The sequence below is a fragment of the Spermophilus citellus genome (assembly GCF_964194105.1).
Source record: "Spermophilus citellus genome assembly, chromosome: 1".
In the NCBI taxonomy this organism is placed as follows: domain Eukaryota; kingdom Metazoa; phylum Chordata; class Mammalia; order Rodentia; family Sciuridae; genus Spermophilus; species Spermophilus citellus.
The window spans coordinates 268,117,452-268,134,707 of record NC_138182.1 but is presented as its reverse complement, the minus strand read 5'-3'; the positions used below and the strand labels follow the sequence as shown (position 1 = coordinate 268,134,707).

Sequence of the window (17,256 nt, the reverse complement as noted above, 5' to 3'; positions counted from 1 at the left end):
CTTATTTAATCATGATGTTAGAAAACAGCATTATGGGGCTGGGGATGTGGCTCTAGCGGTAGCGTGTTCGCCTTGCATGCATGAGCCCGGGTTCAGTCCTCAGCATCACATACAAAGATGTTGTGTCCACCGAAAACTAAAAATAAATAAATAAATATTTAAAAAAAGAAAGAAAACAGCATTATGTTAGTTTAAAATATGGAAAAAAGGAGAATTTCACTAAAAATATGTTGACCCTTTACCTCTATTCTTTTAAGGTCCTGTAAAGCATTCTGAACATGTTCTAAGACCTGCTACTTTACAGCCACCTCATCAAGCTCAAAGCTGTGAAAAAATAGGACAAACATTTGAGCAAAATGCCTTGGAATCCGGCAAAATTAAAGAAAAGATGAAACATAAGGTGAGAACTCCCCTCTCTGGCAAGACTGGCTTTAATGCCCCATCCTTCTCCATGATTGTTTTGAGACCCCCACATCCAGAACCGGGGCTGCCTGAGTTTTGTTTTGTTGTTGAAGTAGCTGCCAAACTTGAAAAATACCAGGATAGACTGCAAAAAAAAAAAAAAAAAAAAAAAACCTTGTTAAATTTATTCTCTTAGGTTGGAGAGTTATTCCCTGAAACAAGTCTTGTGGTTGCTCTAAGTGGTAAAACAGTATGGGCAGTGGGAACCCGTAGGTCTTCTTCCAGAGCATTGAGCCCTATGAGAATCTTAGAAGTAGTGAGGTAGGAAGGGGCCAGAGTTGGTCATCAGAGAAGGAAGGGGAATTTACTGCATCCCCAACTGTTCAACAGGTAGGATGGCTTTGTCAGTTTAGGTCACATCAGGGGTTCACTCCAGACCCATCTTCATGGATAGCAAGAGCAGGAAACTTCCTATACAGTGTAATTGGTGCGAATGGGGTGGGGGTGGGGGGGATGGTGCTGGAAGACATAAAAATTCTCTCCGCTTTTCAAACTAAAAGTTTCTGAGCCACTCACTCTAAGCTTCTCTAGGAAGATTCCCCTTTTGCTCAGGTCATACAGATATGGGTCTGGAGATATTCCACTCCCATAGCTTTAGCTGTGTCTTCCAGCAGAAAAAGACACTTAGGAGGAAGGAGACACAAAGTAAGAAGCTGGACTATTAGAATTATTCCATCAGCCATCTGAGGAACTATTGAGGGTTGACAAGTTATTTAAGTTCTTTACCTCAGTTTACTCATCTGAACACAGATTCACTTGCTGTGAGGAGTAAATGAGATTTTATATATATACATAAAATATATTTATATATATTTATACATACACACATACACACTATATATGGCATATATATACATATATACATATATGTGTTTATATATATGTGTGTGTGTATATATATCTCAGGGAATAAGTGGACATAGTAAGCTAGTAAGCTTCCAACATATTTGACATAGCTATCACTTTGTTAAATAGTAAGGCAATTCTAATAAATTTGATGTTGGAGATTTTTTCTTTCAGATTTCTGAGGAGAATCCTCATTTATTAAGTGAAAATTTACCAAGTGCCAGAATTTCAGTTCCGCTTTCGACTAACCAGCAATTTTCAGATTCAACATCAGTAGGGTAAGTTAATGTTGTTTGAGTATCCTTTATCTGAAATGTTTGGAACTAGATAAAGATTGCTTCAGATTTTTGATATTTTAAAATTCTGGAATATTTGAAATATATTGGAGAGGAGATCCACGTCTAAACACAAAATTTATTTATGTTTCATATGCACACAGCCGGGAGGCAATTTTATATAATATTCTAAGTAATTTTATTCATTTTAATATAATATTCTAAGTAATTTTGTTCACTGTGGTCCACCAGAATTTTCTACTTGTGATGTTACATTGATGCTCAAAAAGTTTCAGATCTTGGAGGATTTTGGATTTCAGGCTTTTGAATTGGATATGCCTAAATTGTAATGACAAAACAGAAGTGTTTTATTCTTGCTTTCTTTTATCCTTATAACCATTTATGAGAAAAAAATTTTCTCACAGTGTATGGAAAATTACCAAGATTTCCATTTGAAAGGACATTTTATAAGAACACAAGTTTAAAATGTTTTAAAAATGTCTCTGATATTTAAATATCATCTTAGTTCTGGATTGTCTTAATTATCTCTTTGAGTTGGGTGAGAATGTTTCAAAAGGTATAACTAAAATTTTAGTTAAGTAAGCATTAATTATCTGGTTATTAGATTAGTCTTCCTCTTTCTCTGGCATTCCTTTTCCCTCTTTTGAATTATTTTTGGCGTTATCTATTATTTATTGGCATAAGCTGTGTAGACAAAAAGGGAAGTGGTATAAACCTACAAAATGAAAAGCTATTGTTTCTTAACAGTACTGGTGACAAAGGATCAGAGAGAACATAAAAATCAGCTGTGACACATTGACTCACTTGCTCCATCCAGGTGTCCTAGCAATTGTCTGCTGTGCAGGTTGGGGATGCAATAGAGAACCCTGAACACATCTCCCTATAAAGAGGGGGCTGCATGTCTTCAAGTTTCTCATCTGCAAAATACTTTCTTATTTTTGGCATTAAGGATTAATGCCACTTAGCCACTGAGCCACATGCCCAGACCTTTATTATTTTTTTTATCTTGAGACAAGTTGCTGAGGCTGGCTTTGAACTTGTGATCCTCCTGCCTCAGCCTCCTAAATCCCTAGGATTACAGGGGTATATCACCTCGCCCAGCTTCTGCAAAATACTTTTAACTTTAAGAAAAAAAAATCTGGGAGGTTAAAAAATTAAAACAATGCATGCTCAAGTGTAATGGACAGGATAGATCAGCTTTGCTTTTGCCCTGATGATCTCTGCTAAAAACATCATTGGCTATTGGAAAAGAGAAGAATGCAGATTAGAGATTGGAGAGACAGGGCAGGGAAAGCAAAAAGGTCCCTCCTGGCTGATCTCTCAGCTAGCGCAGGGAGAACACGAGATTGTTTGTATGGGTGGGCACCAATGCTGTAACAGCTGGTGGATATTTTGAAAACCACATATAAAAGTACATACCTCAATGTTTCTGTAGTTTCTCATAACTTCAGATAAAAAAGTTAGTGGGAAATATTAATGCTTTATTTAAATTCATTAAATCATTGGATTATTTTGCTGGCTAAGGTATGAAATGCTCTTATTCATATATTTAAAAGAGAAAACACTTATTTATTTTTCTTAGATGTCAACCAAATGGAAAATGTTCTTTTAAAAGCTGCAGTTTAGAGTTTGTCTTCGGAGAAAACATGGTGGAGAGAGTTTTGGTAAGAATTTGGTATATATTTCTATTACCATAGAGAGAGATGTCACTTCAAATTTCTGAAGACAAATTAATTAAAAGTAATGTTAAATTGGAGCATACTTTTTATCTCTCGGGTTCAAAGGCACATTTTCTTATTTTGACTGAAAAGATTCTCTTGGGAAACATGTCCTAGTTAGAATGCTAGACAGGAACCCACAGAGTAAGGGAATTGCATAATTATAACATTATTACTGATGTGAGATATTAAACAGTTCTTTGACTTGTATTAAACCAAATGTGCCCAAGGAAATCTCAGAATTATCTGTAATAGCTAGATAAGCTTAACTGGTAATGATATTTTAATGTAGTTTTTAATAGCATTTTTATAACAAGATGCATTTAAAAATCATTTTACGGTATATTCTTATTAGTTAATCACAACTCTACTCTTCAAGCTCTTACATCAAAAAGCATTATTACAACATTTTTTGATAGGTTTATGAGGAATATCAGTCTTTCCTTGCCTAGGGGAATATGTTACAAAGTGAAAATCCCTGACTATTAATACTTTCATCCTTATTTCATACTGAACGTCCCCCTGCATGCAGCCGCTGCTGCTTGGCTCTCCACAGAGCTGATTTCTAAGACAGCATAATCTGCAGTACGGAATTGTACAGTGAAGTGGAGACTGTGGAGCGGAGCAACTGTGCCTGTGGTTTCATCTGGTCCTTCACACCTTCATGCCTTTTCCAGCTTTCATCCAGACCAGGAGCAAGTTTGCAATAGACCTAGGGAAGTGAGCTTGTCTTAGGATCACTGGTTACATCAAAAATCCTAAGGAAGTTGCAGAGACTTTAAAATTTGTGTAAAGGCTCAGATTACTAAAAGGGCAAACTCACAATACCAGTCTATTCCAAGATTTTTAGGACTTTCATAGATCTTTCATTTTTAAGACCTCGATTATTCTAGACCTGTCTCAGTTTACTCCTCAAGTCTAATAGTTGTATCGTAGCTTTTTAGTTGAAAAACACCCTTCTGTTACTCCCAAGAAGGTCAACTCTACCAGCCCTAGAGCTGCTGACCCACATCTTTGGATCTGAATCAGAATGTACCAAGCTCCGGGGTGAAGTTCCATGAGATATATTTAGGCACATTTGTTCCGTATTATTTATTTCTAAGTTTGACACTAGATTAGTTACAGCTTCTGTGAGCTGTCAGACACAATTAAGATGTCTTCTAATCTTCACAGGATCAGCTTAAACATTCAATTCAATTTACCAGTCATGGATTGAGTTCCTAGGTATATGAAGCATTAATCTCAAGTTTGGCTGCATATTAGAACCATCTGGTGAGCTTTTAAAGGATTTCTTATACCTGGGCCTCACCCCAGACCAGTTAGGTCAGCATCTCTGTGGGTGAGGCAAGGTGTCAAGTGATTCTAACGTACAACTAGGTTTGAAAAATGTCCAAGTGGTTATGTAAAGCCAAAAGAGTCATGTACCCCAGAGGGACTTAGGATCTGGTAAGAGGAGACAGACAGGTATCTATACAAACAACCCTTGGAACCACAGAGATTTGTTTTGAGAAAACACTTGTGCACATTCTTATGGGAATTTGAAATTTGTCTTATAAAAGGACCTGAGTTTCATATCTCTTTCATTTAGTAGTATCCTAAGGATAATGGGACCTACAGAGATAATGTATCTTGTCGGTTTCCTCTAATTAGTCTCGAAAGCCTGTGGTTTTGTGATTTGGGGGCCAGGATGCACTCCTGGCTTGTTGGCTGATCACATGATTTTTAAAGAGAATCATTAAACTTTCATACTCAGAGTTTCCATTTTCTTAAAAATGAAAAGAGTTATGCCAGTCTCTACCAATTTTAAGGAACTATCTCGATGTCCAATTAAATCATGTGAAAGAATCTTGAGTTCATAAAAGAAAAGATATGAATGTGAGCTCTTAAGTACCATCGTTCCAACTTTTCCTGTTCTGCAGGGGGCTTTACATGGTTATAGTAGCATGGTGTTCTTTTTTATGCAGGCTTTGATTAAATCATATGTACAGAGCCCCAGATATGCAGTCTCAAATGTGACTGTGCCAAATATTGTTAGAGAAAAAGTTCTGATTGTTTCTATAAAGTTGTTTTTTAAGACATCTAGTGGAGTCTCTGAACAACTTTTTTATTTTTATTTTTTTAATTAAGTGCCTAATAAGAGTAAATTTCTGGGGCTGGGGCTGTAGCTCAGTGGTAGAGTGCTCGCCTCACGTGTGAAGTACTGGGTTCGATTCTCACATAAAAATAAATGAAGATATGTGTCCAACTGCAACTAAAGAAATATTAAAAAAAAAAAAGAGTGAATTTCTGGGAATGCTGAACTACCTTGAAATATAGAGGATAGCTGCACTTCCTGGGAATTGCTATCTTTTTTGGCTCCACTAGAACTTTTCCCCATTGTTCCTGAGGGTAGATCCAGTCTGAAGGAGGCTGGTGGTGACTAGATTATGTTTTTTTGAGGATCAGAACTAAGGCCTAAAACAATAGCGTAGAGCTCCCGGTTCCTCCAACAGGAATATTAGAACCAAAACACAGCCACTGGGATTGTGTGGGAATAGAACAACAAAAACATCTTTTGTAAGAAGATACCTGCTAATATACTTGTAAATTGCAAATATGTAGGGATAACATTAAATAATGCATCTTTTTACCTACCTAGGGAACTCAAAAACGAACCCAGCCTCAACTTGAAAATGATTCAAATGCCAACCAAAACACATTCAAATCCATTCTGAAACTCCCTATCAACTCTCCAAATTCAAGTAAGAATTCAACATATAATTACTTTGTCTCCTGTTTTCTATGTCAGTTATTTAATAGCTATATATTTTTAAAAAACCAATAATCCAATATTTAATTTTTTTGGTAAAGATTAAAACACATAAGCTTTAGAAAATGTTTGACTTATTGCTATGGGGGAGTCAATAAGGAGAAACTCAAGCAGTTTGATTTTTTATTTTTAATATAAGGAGATATGTGCATTAATAGGAGCAACAAATAACCTTCACTACAGAGGAAATGGGACCTCTATGTGGTTTTCCCCTGATTTTTTCTCTCAGGAACAGACTCTATTAACAATGCATCCCTAATTGAATCTGCTGCTGCTTTCTCTTCCCAACCATCTCGAAAATACTTGCTGGAGAAAATCGACATAATAACAGGGGAGGAAGCAGAATATAATGTGTTAAAGGTCTGTATATCATGTATTGCTCTTTCTGGTGGCACTTACATATATGGAATAAGGTTACTCTCAGCAGGGCAATCTTAAAAAATGCTGAAAGAAATATAGTTTTAATTAAGACTACATTGTTTAAATATAAATGTCAGAAGCTTCCAAAGCTCAAGCCAATATATTGTTATCTTCCCACATCTGTATGTATAATTTTCAGAAAAAATGGGTTGTTACCCAAATGGGTAGATCCTTGGAAAGAAGACAGCTAGGGATCCGGTCTCAAAATAACATCAGACTTTCCCTCTATACTTTTCATGCCTGTTTTTATGATCAGTGCTATTATCACACGATTGATTAATTCTACTTACTTACACTGAAAGGTTTTTTTTAAAAAAAAACATTTATTTTTTAGTTGTAGGTGGACACAATTCCTTTGTTTTATTTTTATGTGGTGCTGAGGATTGAACCCAGTGCCTCACGTATACTAGGCGAGTGCTCTACCCCTGAGCCACAACCCCAGCCCCTACATGAAGGTTTTTAAATGGTCATAAGAAGACAATTTCAGTTTAAGATAAAGATTTTTTTTCCTTTTAGGAAGGTTAGACTTGTGTACAAATCAAGAGTTTTATAGATGTATGAAAGTGTCATTTTTGAGTGTTGAGTGGTATTCAGGGTACCACAATTTCATCATTTTTCAAGGAGGCAGCAATTTCCCTTTGCCTTTCCCCTTCTGCTTTTCTCTCAAGGTCTCTCCTTTCCTCCATGACCTACAGATACTTTCATTCTAATAAGTGTGTCTCAAAGCAGAATCCTCGGATTAGACTAACTCCATTCTTATTGAAGTAATTGCTAGGGGTGAGGCCCTGACGTGCTATATTTTGAATAGGGTTGTCTAGCTGATTTTTATACATAGGAGTATTTAAGATCCACTGATAATCACTAAATTATAGTAAGAATTTTATGGTATCACATCATATTTCTCCAAGTTCTCATGTTGACTTTGAAAATTTTTAAGCATGCTAGTAGCTCCATGAATCCTTTCAAATGTCATTCTGTAACTCAAATAATATTAAGATTAATGTAAAAATTAGTATATATAGAAACATGTGAAGTGAAAAGCAGCAAGTATGGATAGTAGTCTACAATTTATAGAAGAAAAAGAGAAGAACAAATATATGAATTGGCACATATATATGTACAGATATTTCTGGAAGGATAAACAAAATGTCATTGTGGTTACCAGTTACAGGGGTGGAAATTGTCAGATGGGGAACAAGGGTTGGGGGGTTCTTTTTTTACTTTGTAAGGGGTTTTGTTATGGAGTTATATTTAAAAATTACATGTTTTTAAAAGTCAGATAAATTTCAAAAGGTGGTGTATAAGTAATCAACAAAGGTTATTATGGTAAAAGATCAAATAGATATAAAAGTGTTATAAGCATAGGAAATAACTTACTTTGAAAAAATTTATATATTTGATTTTTTAAAAATTGTCATTTAGATCAACTGCAAGCTTTTTATATTCAACAAAACAACTCAATCCTGGATTGAAAGGGGCAGAGGAACTTTGAGACTGAATGACACAGCAAGCAGTGACTGTGGAACATTACAGTCAAGACTAAGTAAGGAATCACTTTGTAAAGCAAGCCATGATTTCTCAGGGTAAAATTTCTGACATAAGTACACATGACTTCCTAGAGATGTGTTATAAAACACACCAATAAATCAGACTTCCTGTCAAACTGCATGGGTTCCAGCTCTGGCTCCACCACCGACTAGCTGGTGACCTTGGGCAAGTTACTTAACCTCTTTGCCCTAGCTGAGTCAATTTAAAATGGGGATAACTATATTTCATGACTTTTTGAGATATTGTGAGAATACAGCAAGACACTCCATATAAAGCACCTATGTCAGAGCCCTGGACACACCTAAATAGTCATATTATTATTAGAAGGAATATGATGCAAATAAGTTTATGAAGTGAAAAGTTTTTCAAAAAGAAAATACCTGTTCCATAATCTGTTCTTGTAATCCCAAACATGGCATGGGAGTTGGGCTGGAGGGTCAGTTTCTAAGGAAACAGATGTGTGGTTATTGACTCCTGCAAACAGAGCAATGATCAGAAGCTAACAACAAACTGAACGATCCAAGAGATTTGGTGTGTTAGTCAGCTTTTCATTGTTCTGACGAAACACCTGAGATAAACAACTTAAAGGAAGAAAGATTTATTTTGGCTCATGGTTTTAGTCCATGGTCAACCAACTTCATTGCTCTGGGCCTGAGGTGAGACATAGCATAATCATGGCAGAAAGGCATGGTGGAGGAAGAGAGAGTGGAGGGGGTCAGATATAAGAAATACCCATGCCCTCAGTGATTTACTTCCTCCAACTAGGTCTCACCTTCTAGGGTTTCTATCATCTACCAGTAATGACATTAAATTATTATTCCATCAGTAGATTAATCCACCGACAAGGCCAGAGCACTTGTGGTCCAGTCACTTCCCAAGAGCCCCACCTCTGAACACTGTTGCACTGGGGACCAAGCCCCCAACCCATGAGCCTTTGGGGGACATTCTGGATCCAACTGATAATATTTGGCATCCAAAAGACACACTGAGCTTTGTTTGAAGGCCAAAACTAAAAGTGAGCACAGGAAGAGAGCCAGGCATAGTGAGTAGGTTTGCCAGTCAGTTTTGAGAGGCCAAAGTTTTGCAGGAGAATACAGACAGGAGATAGGTTCAGGGACATGTATATTTGTTGAGTTTCAAATATTGGGTTCAAGAAATGGATAAGGAATAGAATTCAGATTAAAAGAATAGGAACAGTGTTTTCAGTGACTGGCAAGTAGGTTTCTTTTTTTCTTTTTTTTTTTTTGGGGGGGGTACAGGGATTGAACTCAGGGACACTCGACCACTGAGGCACACCCCCAATCCTATTTTGTATTTGATTTAGAGAAAGGGTCTCACTGAGTTGCTTAGTACCTCGCTTTTGCTGAGGCTGGCTTTGAATTTGTGATCCTCCTGCCTCAGCCTCCTGAGCCACTGGGGTTACAGGTGTGTGCCATTGTGCCTGTCCTGGCAAGCAGGTTTCTAAGTAACTCAATAAAATAATATTCCCAAAGCAGTATTAGTTGTTCTCTACTCTGGTTTAATTCAATTGCCCACCAAAAAACAAAACAAAACAAAACAAAACAAAACAAAACAAAACAAAACAAAAAAAAAAAAAAAGAAAGAAAGAAACAAAACCCCCCAAACAATTTTTCTTTTTATTGTGCAGGTAATATATGTTCACTGTACAAAACAAAAAATGTGGATCCACAAAAAGAAAAAGAAATCACTTAAAGGCCTATCTTCCTGAGAAAACCTCTGAACAGTCCATTCTTGTGGACCTTGTTCTTTGGATACATATACGTATATACAGTTTGTGAAATTTGTGATTCATGCTGCTTTGGAACCTGACATTTTTTCAGTGGTCTCCATGATTATCTTTCCATATCACTATATATTTCTGCAGTATTCTTAATGGATTCATAATATGCTCTTGAAATGCTGCACTATAATTTTTCCAATTCCACTTTTTGTATGCTTAAAGTTTTTGTTTCAGTTTTCTCCATTATAAACAATTCTTGGACAAATATTCTTTAAAATTTTAATCATTTTAAAATATAGTTATAGCATTTAAGCTAAAAAAAGCTCTTCAACATAATAAAGCTCAAATATGGTTTGAAAAACCAAGTTATAATCTAGTCAAATTATAACTTATTAGTGAAAATACAGTCTGACAAAAAACTACAATATTTAAAAAATGGTGAGTTTCCTGGAAGGCCAAGGAATCAAGAACTGTAATCTGATATTTTCAACTTCCTATTATAGTTATGCGCAATCAAGGCAGTCTGAGGCTGATCCTCAACAGCAAACTCTGGGCTCAGATGAAAGTTCAAAGAGCAAATCGGAAAAATTTGCGAATAACGGCTACTAATTTAGAAGACAATAGCATCAAAGTATTTTTAATTCAGGTAAGTGACAAATTTCAGTGATGGAAGATTATCCTACAAATACATTAGTAGATCTCTGCAATTCCTCTTTTGCTTTTCACTGGTATAACAATCTGTACTATTGGCAAAGAAATCAGCCATTTGTTAGTTATTTGTAGTTTAATATAATTTTATGTGGAGCTCAGAAATTAACATCGAAGTCTATAGTAATCATTTAGTACCTGTCAAAGACATTTGTATTGGGGCTGGGATTGTGGCTCAGTGGTAGAGCGCTTGCCTAGCATGCAAGGGGCACCGGGTTTGAACCTCAGCACCACATAAATGTAAAATAAAGATATTGTGTCCACCTAAAACTAAAAAATAAATATTTTTAAAAAAAGACATTTGTATCATATATGCCATCTAAACTACCTTTTCTTCCACTATTGAAATTGTGCCAAGTATCTTACTAAGTTACCAAAGTGACTATATTGTCAGCTATGGCTCCCAGGAAGAGGTTGGCAGAATCTGAAGCCTGGTGTTAATACTGGAAGCTGAGATAACGAAGGCTTTGGGATCACTGGAAAGGAGCCAGTGAGAAATGGAAAAATACAGGGTTAGCAAGTTATAAGAACCAGTCCAACAGCAAATTCCAATTCTGAACATGAATCAATCTCCAAGGTAACAGGATCGGAGCATAGTTTAGCTGTTCCTGGCAGGAAGAATGCTTGACCTCAAATACAAGATCCAGACACAAGAAAGCTGCCAAGAAGAAAGCCCCTCTCCTCTTGGGAAAAAAAGCTGGGTTTCCCTGGTGGGCTGAGACCCAGAATACTGGGGAATACTGAATACTCAAAGGATTTAGGCAGATGGTAACAACACAAGTAAATGGGCTTCCATAAAATAATGGAGCAAAAAGTTTGTGCCCAGTGATTAAAAACAAAGCCAAAAAACCCCAAAGGTTTTGAATTTAACTATAAATAAGAGTATTGTCAGGTGCAAGTCATGTTGTGTATTAAAATGTTAGAATGAGATGATGTTCAAACCCTGTTTGCCATTCAGGAAGATACTACTTTATACTCTGCCAGGCCAGACTCCCTTGTTTTGAATGAGAAAAGCAGTGTGCCCCAAACTGAGACTGATAAGACTCTGCTGCTCAATACCTAACCCATGCTGACTTTTTAAATTGTAGGATGTTTATTAGAGATAAGCAAACTACATATAATAAAAATCACTCAAAATTCCAACCTCAGAGAAGATGATTATTATTTTTAATTTATTTTTTGTTTTCAGAGATGATGATTATTAGTAACACTTTGGTTTATATTTACATTGATTGAGCATACCTGATTTGAAAATTTGAAATCCAAATGTTCCTAATACCCCCAACATTGAGCCACATAGATTGCCATATATAGAAAATTCCATACCTGATCTCATGTGATGGGTCCCAGTCAAAACATAGGCACATTAAAAATATTGTAATAAAACTGCCTCCTACTATGTGTGAAGGTGTAGGTGAAACATAGATTTCATGTTTAGACTTGGATTCCATTCCAAAGATATCTTTTATTATGTAAATGCAAGTATTCCAAAATTTGAAAAAAAATCCAACTATGTGTATATACATATGTGCCATACTGTATATTGTAAGACTTCCAGGCAAGTTACTTAGACTTCTTTACCCTTACTTACTCATGTGCAAAATAAAGGAAATGATAAAGGACTTTATAAAACTGCTTGAGAAAAATTAATAGCTAAAATGATTATGAAAAACACATTTGTGATTTTTCACTCATCAATGTAAATGAGCATTTTTATACTATTAAATAGTTGTATGTTGTCCAAAAATTATTTAGTAGATGTAACAGTTTGATTCTGTGTCATAAATGATTCCATTAATCCCAGTGACCTGAATGATAAAAACCTGGGATTCAAGTTTCAGCATTCTGCTGAGTAGCTGTAACTCAGACAAGTCCTTTTACCTTTCTGAGCCACAGTTTCCTCATTTGTAAGGAGAAAAAGGAAATAAATAGATACTGAATATCTTTAATACCTGCTTTTGCTAATATAATGGAATAAACAATGAACCCTCTGATATTATTGTAAAAATTAAATAAAGAAGAATAGTAGTTAATATTGTACAATGTTATTACCATTATTTTAATATTGATTAAAAAATTAAAAGAAGCATAGAAAAGTACTGGAAAGCAAGAACTGCTGATGTCTTTACTGTAAATATCATAGATTGTTTTCATGAACTTTGCTTTTTTCATCAAGCTATGTGGTGTGGAGAAATGTCTAAGCAAAGTGATGGAAAGAAAATGAAAGTCTTTTTTTCCCCCCTTAAAACAGTGGAAGAAGAATGACCTTAGCAGACTTCAATTCAAACAGAAATCTTAAATAACAGTATTTTACTTTCTCAATTTACTTTTCCATTTTTCTTGTGCAGTGCTGGGAATTGAACCTGGGGCCTTATGCATGCTAGGCAAGAGCTCTACAACTGAGCCATATGCCAGGCCCCTACTTTCTCATTTTAAAATGTATAAGTTGGTAGATGAATGGATAAAAAATGTGGCATATATACACAATGACATATTACTCAGCAATAAAAGAATAAGATCATGGCATTTTCAGGTAAATGGATGGAGTTAGAGAATATAACGTGAAGTGAAGTTAGCCAATCCCAAAAAACCAAATGCCAAATGTTTTCTTGGATATAAGGAGGCTGATTCATAGTGGGATAGAGAGAGGGAGCATGGGAGGAATAGACAAACTCTAGATAGGGCAGAAGGGTTGGAGAAGAAGGGAGTGGGCATGGGGTAATTAATGATGGTGGAATGTGATGATCATTATTATCAAAGTACAGGTATGAAGACATGAGTTGGTGTGAATATACTATGTATACAACCAGAGATATGAAAAATTGTGCTCTATATGTGTAACAAGAATTACAATGCATTCTGCTGTCATATATAAATAAAAAAGTTACATAAAAAAGAAAAAATGTACAAATTGGAACCTATTATAAAATTATTCACTTTAGGATGCAATTTGGTTCAAAATTAATTGGCTTTTTATTCCTTAATTTGTAGGATTGTTTGCATTTATTTACATTCTCTATTTATGCCATACAATTTCCTCCTTATTAGTAGGGAAAATTAAAAATCTATCAAATGTAGCTAACATTAGTATGTGATTTGTATTATTAACTTAATGTTCCTAATGCAGGCTAGTGTCAAAGATACAGGATTTCTGTATGCAGCCATACATCATCGTCTTGTTGCACTTCGAAGCTTTGATAAGCTTCAGAAAGATGTCAATCAATCTGAAAGTCAGTCAGAAACAGTCCTTCAACAATTAAGCTGTGAAAGCTGTGATGAGGATGAGGATGATTTCACCCAAGTTACTAAAAGTGGATCAGGTAAACAACTTACATTTTGATTAAAAAAGAGGTTTAAAAGAAAGAGTCTGAAAAGGAAATATTAAGCACAATCCCTAGATAGTAAATAGACTTAAAAAAGAAAAACAAACTGATCTGTTAAATTGGGTTTTCGTTAGAGCCCTGGCTATTTGGATTCTAGGAACGGGTTGGAAAATTCCTGTCCTCTGTATGTCGTCTTCATTAGGATTTTACCAAGTCAGCCTCACTGTGACTCATGCATGTCATTTGCTTACACATTGTATCCAAACTATATTTTCATTGGGTGTGGTGGCCCATGCCTGTAATCCCAGTGGCTCAGGAGGTTGAAGCAGTAGTCTTGCAAGTTCAAGGCCAGCCTCAGCAACTTAGCAAGGTTGTAACCAATTTATAGAGACCTTGTTTCGAAATAAAAAATAAAAAAGGGCTGGGTATGTAGCTCAGTTGTAAAGCACCTCTGGGTTCAATCCCCAGTACCAGAAAACAAAAACACTAAAACAAAAACAAAAGAAAAAGGAGAAGGAGAAGGAGAAGGAGAAGAAGCAGAAGCAGAAGCAGTAGCAGCAGCAGCAGCAGCAATCACAATATTTTCAATTTTTAAGTATTTATGTTGCTACCTGGAAACTAACCACTTATTCATATTTCTCTCATTTGTTCTCATTCTCTTATCAACTATCACAGGGGAAATTATAAATACACATAACGGGGCCATGAGGTAAATCTGGCTTCAAACCCTGAAAATCCTGTTTATTTTCCTTTTGAAATTTGGCTACTTGTAAAGATAACTAGGTTGCACATAATCAATCTTCAAGTCTTCCTTTGTCTAGGGTAAAAAAACCCTTCTATTTCTTCTATTGTGCCAGGATCCACCAATAAACTAAGGTCAAAGTGCAAGCAGCAGTAAAAAGATTTTTAGGTTTTGTTTCAGTGCTTGTCTTTATGTGTGTATTTAAAAGTAAAATTCATCAATTTTAAAAGACACATTGCCAAAGAACAGTAAGCTTGACTTTGTTATATACATGTATAACGTATAACATTTCATTCTAATAAGTTATCCAAGAATTTTCAGTCATAGTTTCACTTAGCCCTGAATTCTCTTTTATAGGGGAATGAGTAATATAATTACAAAGATATTGTAGTAATAAGCATTTTAAAACTTTTAATAATTTTTAAATCTTAAAGTTGTCTAATAATACATAACAACATTTTCTCAAAGAATGCATGTAGAACTGGATAAAAACACTTTCTTTGCCTAACTTCAAACATAAATACAAAGAAAAATACATAAAACATGCAATCAGGATCATAGTCTTTTTGACTCAATGAGCCAGAGAACTAAGTGATACAATTTTTTTCCTATTTTTAACAAATCTATAAAACAAATGGTTTAATATTGTCTGAAATATATGCATGCATAAATGGGATGGTCTTTTATTAAAAAAATGTCAATTTGAAATAGGTATTCATGGCAAAGTTCTCTGTCAAACAATGAGACCTATTTTTGATATTTATATTCTATCTCAGGAAAGGGTGGCAAGTAACTAACTTAATGCAAAACAATGGAAATAATGTGAAGCAAATGTCAATCAGATGAACTTCCCTTCTTTTGCCATTATTTCCCCCTTTTCAGCATCTTCTCCAGAAGGCACTGCAAACAAATGCTAAAATGTTATGGAAGTTATAGAAAGCCTAATTTTTTTGGACTTTGTTGCCATGAATTAAGGAATATTTTAATGATCTGAAAATATCATATTTGAAATTATTAGCAACATTTCTAAATGTTACTCATAAAACAGATCTGTATTTTTAAAATTTCCTTATCAGTGAGCATATTCATGTTTAGTTGCATTCAATAATAAATTTGGTCTAAATATAACATTGTATAATAAAATATCTCAAATTTATATCACAGATCCTTCTAGGTGGACCAACAGACAGTCGGTTGCCTGTTCATGAGTACTACCTACCATAAATATGACAACATCTATAAAACAATTGGTCATCCTCCTGAAAATACCAAACCATCTTAAATAAGAAGATCCTATTAATTCCTTGAAGAGTTTTTACAGAAAAGTTTAAGAAATATAATTTACTGCAATTACAAATTGTCTCTTATGTTTTACATTTTATATTTTGATTATTGTGGAGAAAATGACAGAACTTAATAAATGGACTTCAGAAGTTCAAAATTTATTGTCTTTGAGAAAGTTAATTTAGACTAGGATTGGATAGCTACTTTGGACTATTCATCACATTGATGGATATCATATTTAAAGTTGTAAATTGTTAGATTCGATAAATAACTAAAATATTTATTTTATCAGACATACATTGTCTGGCCATAAAGCAAATATTTTACTAAATTTCCAGTCTCATTTCTTTAAAAAATATTATAATTGCAAAACATTTCATTAAATCATGTTTATCTTCTGGGAAATGTATATTTTCACTTGGCATTTGGATTCCCTAACAATATAAGCTTCTACATTCAAGCATGAATTCCTTTGCAGAAAGTTTCTGTTCTCGAACTTGTATCCATTGCATCTTGTATTTGCTTGACTCATGGTCAGCACATAATAGTTGTTGAATGAATGAACAAACTATAATAAGTTATCTATATATCAAAAAAGCAAGTATACAAAAAGCCAAAAAATTTTAACTTGTTCTTTGCTTTATTTATGTAATTAAATTGTCATTAATATTCCAGTCGGTGTGGCATATTAAGACATTTTTAAAATGAATGTACCACATGTAGTCAAATGAGTCTTTCTCCTAAATTCCATTACTATGGTAGACTACAGAAATTCAAACAATTGTGCAACAGGATTTTGGTGCTTTTCTTTGGGATTTGTTTCAGAGATAGTTTATGCACCATACAAGATAGTTTATGCACCATAAGCCATATTTCATTTTCAGTACAGTTTGATTATGCTAGGGCTTTAAAATTACTTTTGATGAGGATCCCTAAACAATTCCACTATTAGAGGACAAAGATTCACAATTACAAAATGATTTCTGAAAATGTTTTGAATGATGACAATATAATTGGAATAAGGTTATAACTTCACAAAGTTCTACACTGAAGACCAATGTTCATTTAGAAATATTCATGTGAGAAGGAAAGTTGCATTACTTTATTACCTTTTATAGTAATAAAAGCAATCTCTCTCTATATATAATCCATCCAATCAATATTAAATTTAACCTTAGCTAATGCCTGAAAGGTTAGCATATGAAAGTGGAATTAACTACTTTAAAGACTATGATTTGGTTAATATGTTAATTATTTCAAGTTTTGCTCTTTACCAAGGACTAAGTAACTATAACTTAATATAGCCACTCAAAGAGGTCAGTTCATTCTTCCATTCTTAGTGCATAAAATCCTTTACTT

The 17,256-nt window shown here is 34.7% G+C and overlaps 1 protein-coding gene across 1 annotated transcript in view; it reads left to right on the top strand.

The window, feature by feature from the left end:
- Positions 1–16,909, top strand: part of RANBP3L (RAN binding protein 3 like) — a 61,912-nt gene extending 45,003 nt beyond the window's left edge. The window contains exons 7-15 of the mRNA XM_081308121.1: positions 258–400; positions 1,483–1,586; positions 3,187–3,268; positions 5,961–6,063; positions 6,361–6,491; positions 7,974–8,094; positions 10,344–10,486; positions 13,676–13,868; positions 15,778–16,909. Coding sequence (XP_081164247.1) covers positions 258–400; positions 1,483–1,586; positions 3,187–3,268; positions 5,961–6,063; positions 6,361–6,491; positions 7,974–8,094; positions 10,344–10,486; positions 13,676–13,868; positions 15,778–15,821 — 1,064 coding nt within the window. The 3' untranslated portion in view covers positions 15,822–16,909. The remainder of the gene's footprint in view (positions 1–257; positions 401–1,482; positions 1,587–3,186; positions 3,269–5,960; positions 6,064–6,360; positions 6,492–7,973; positions 8,095–10,343; positions 10,487–13,675; positions 13,869–15,777) is intronic.
- Positions 16,910–17,256: the final 347 nt, after the last annotated feature.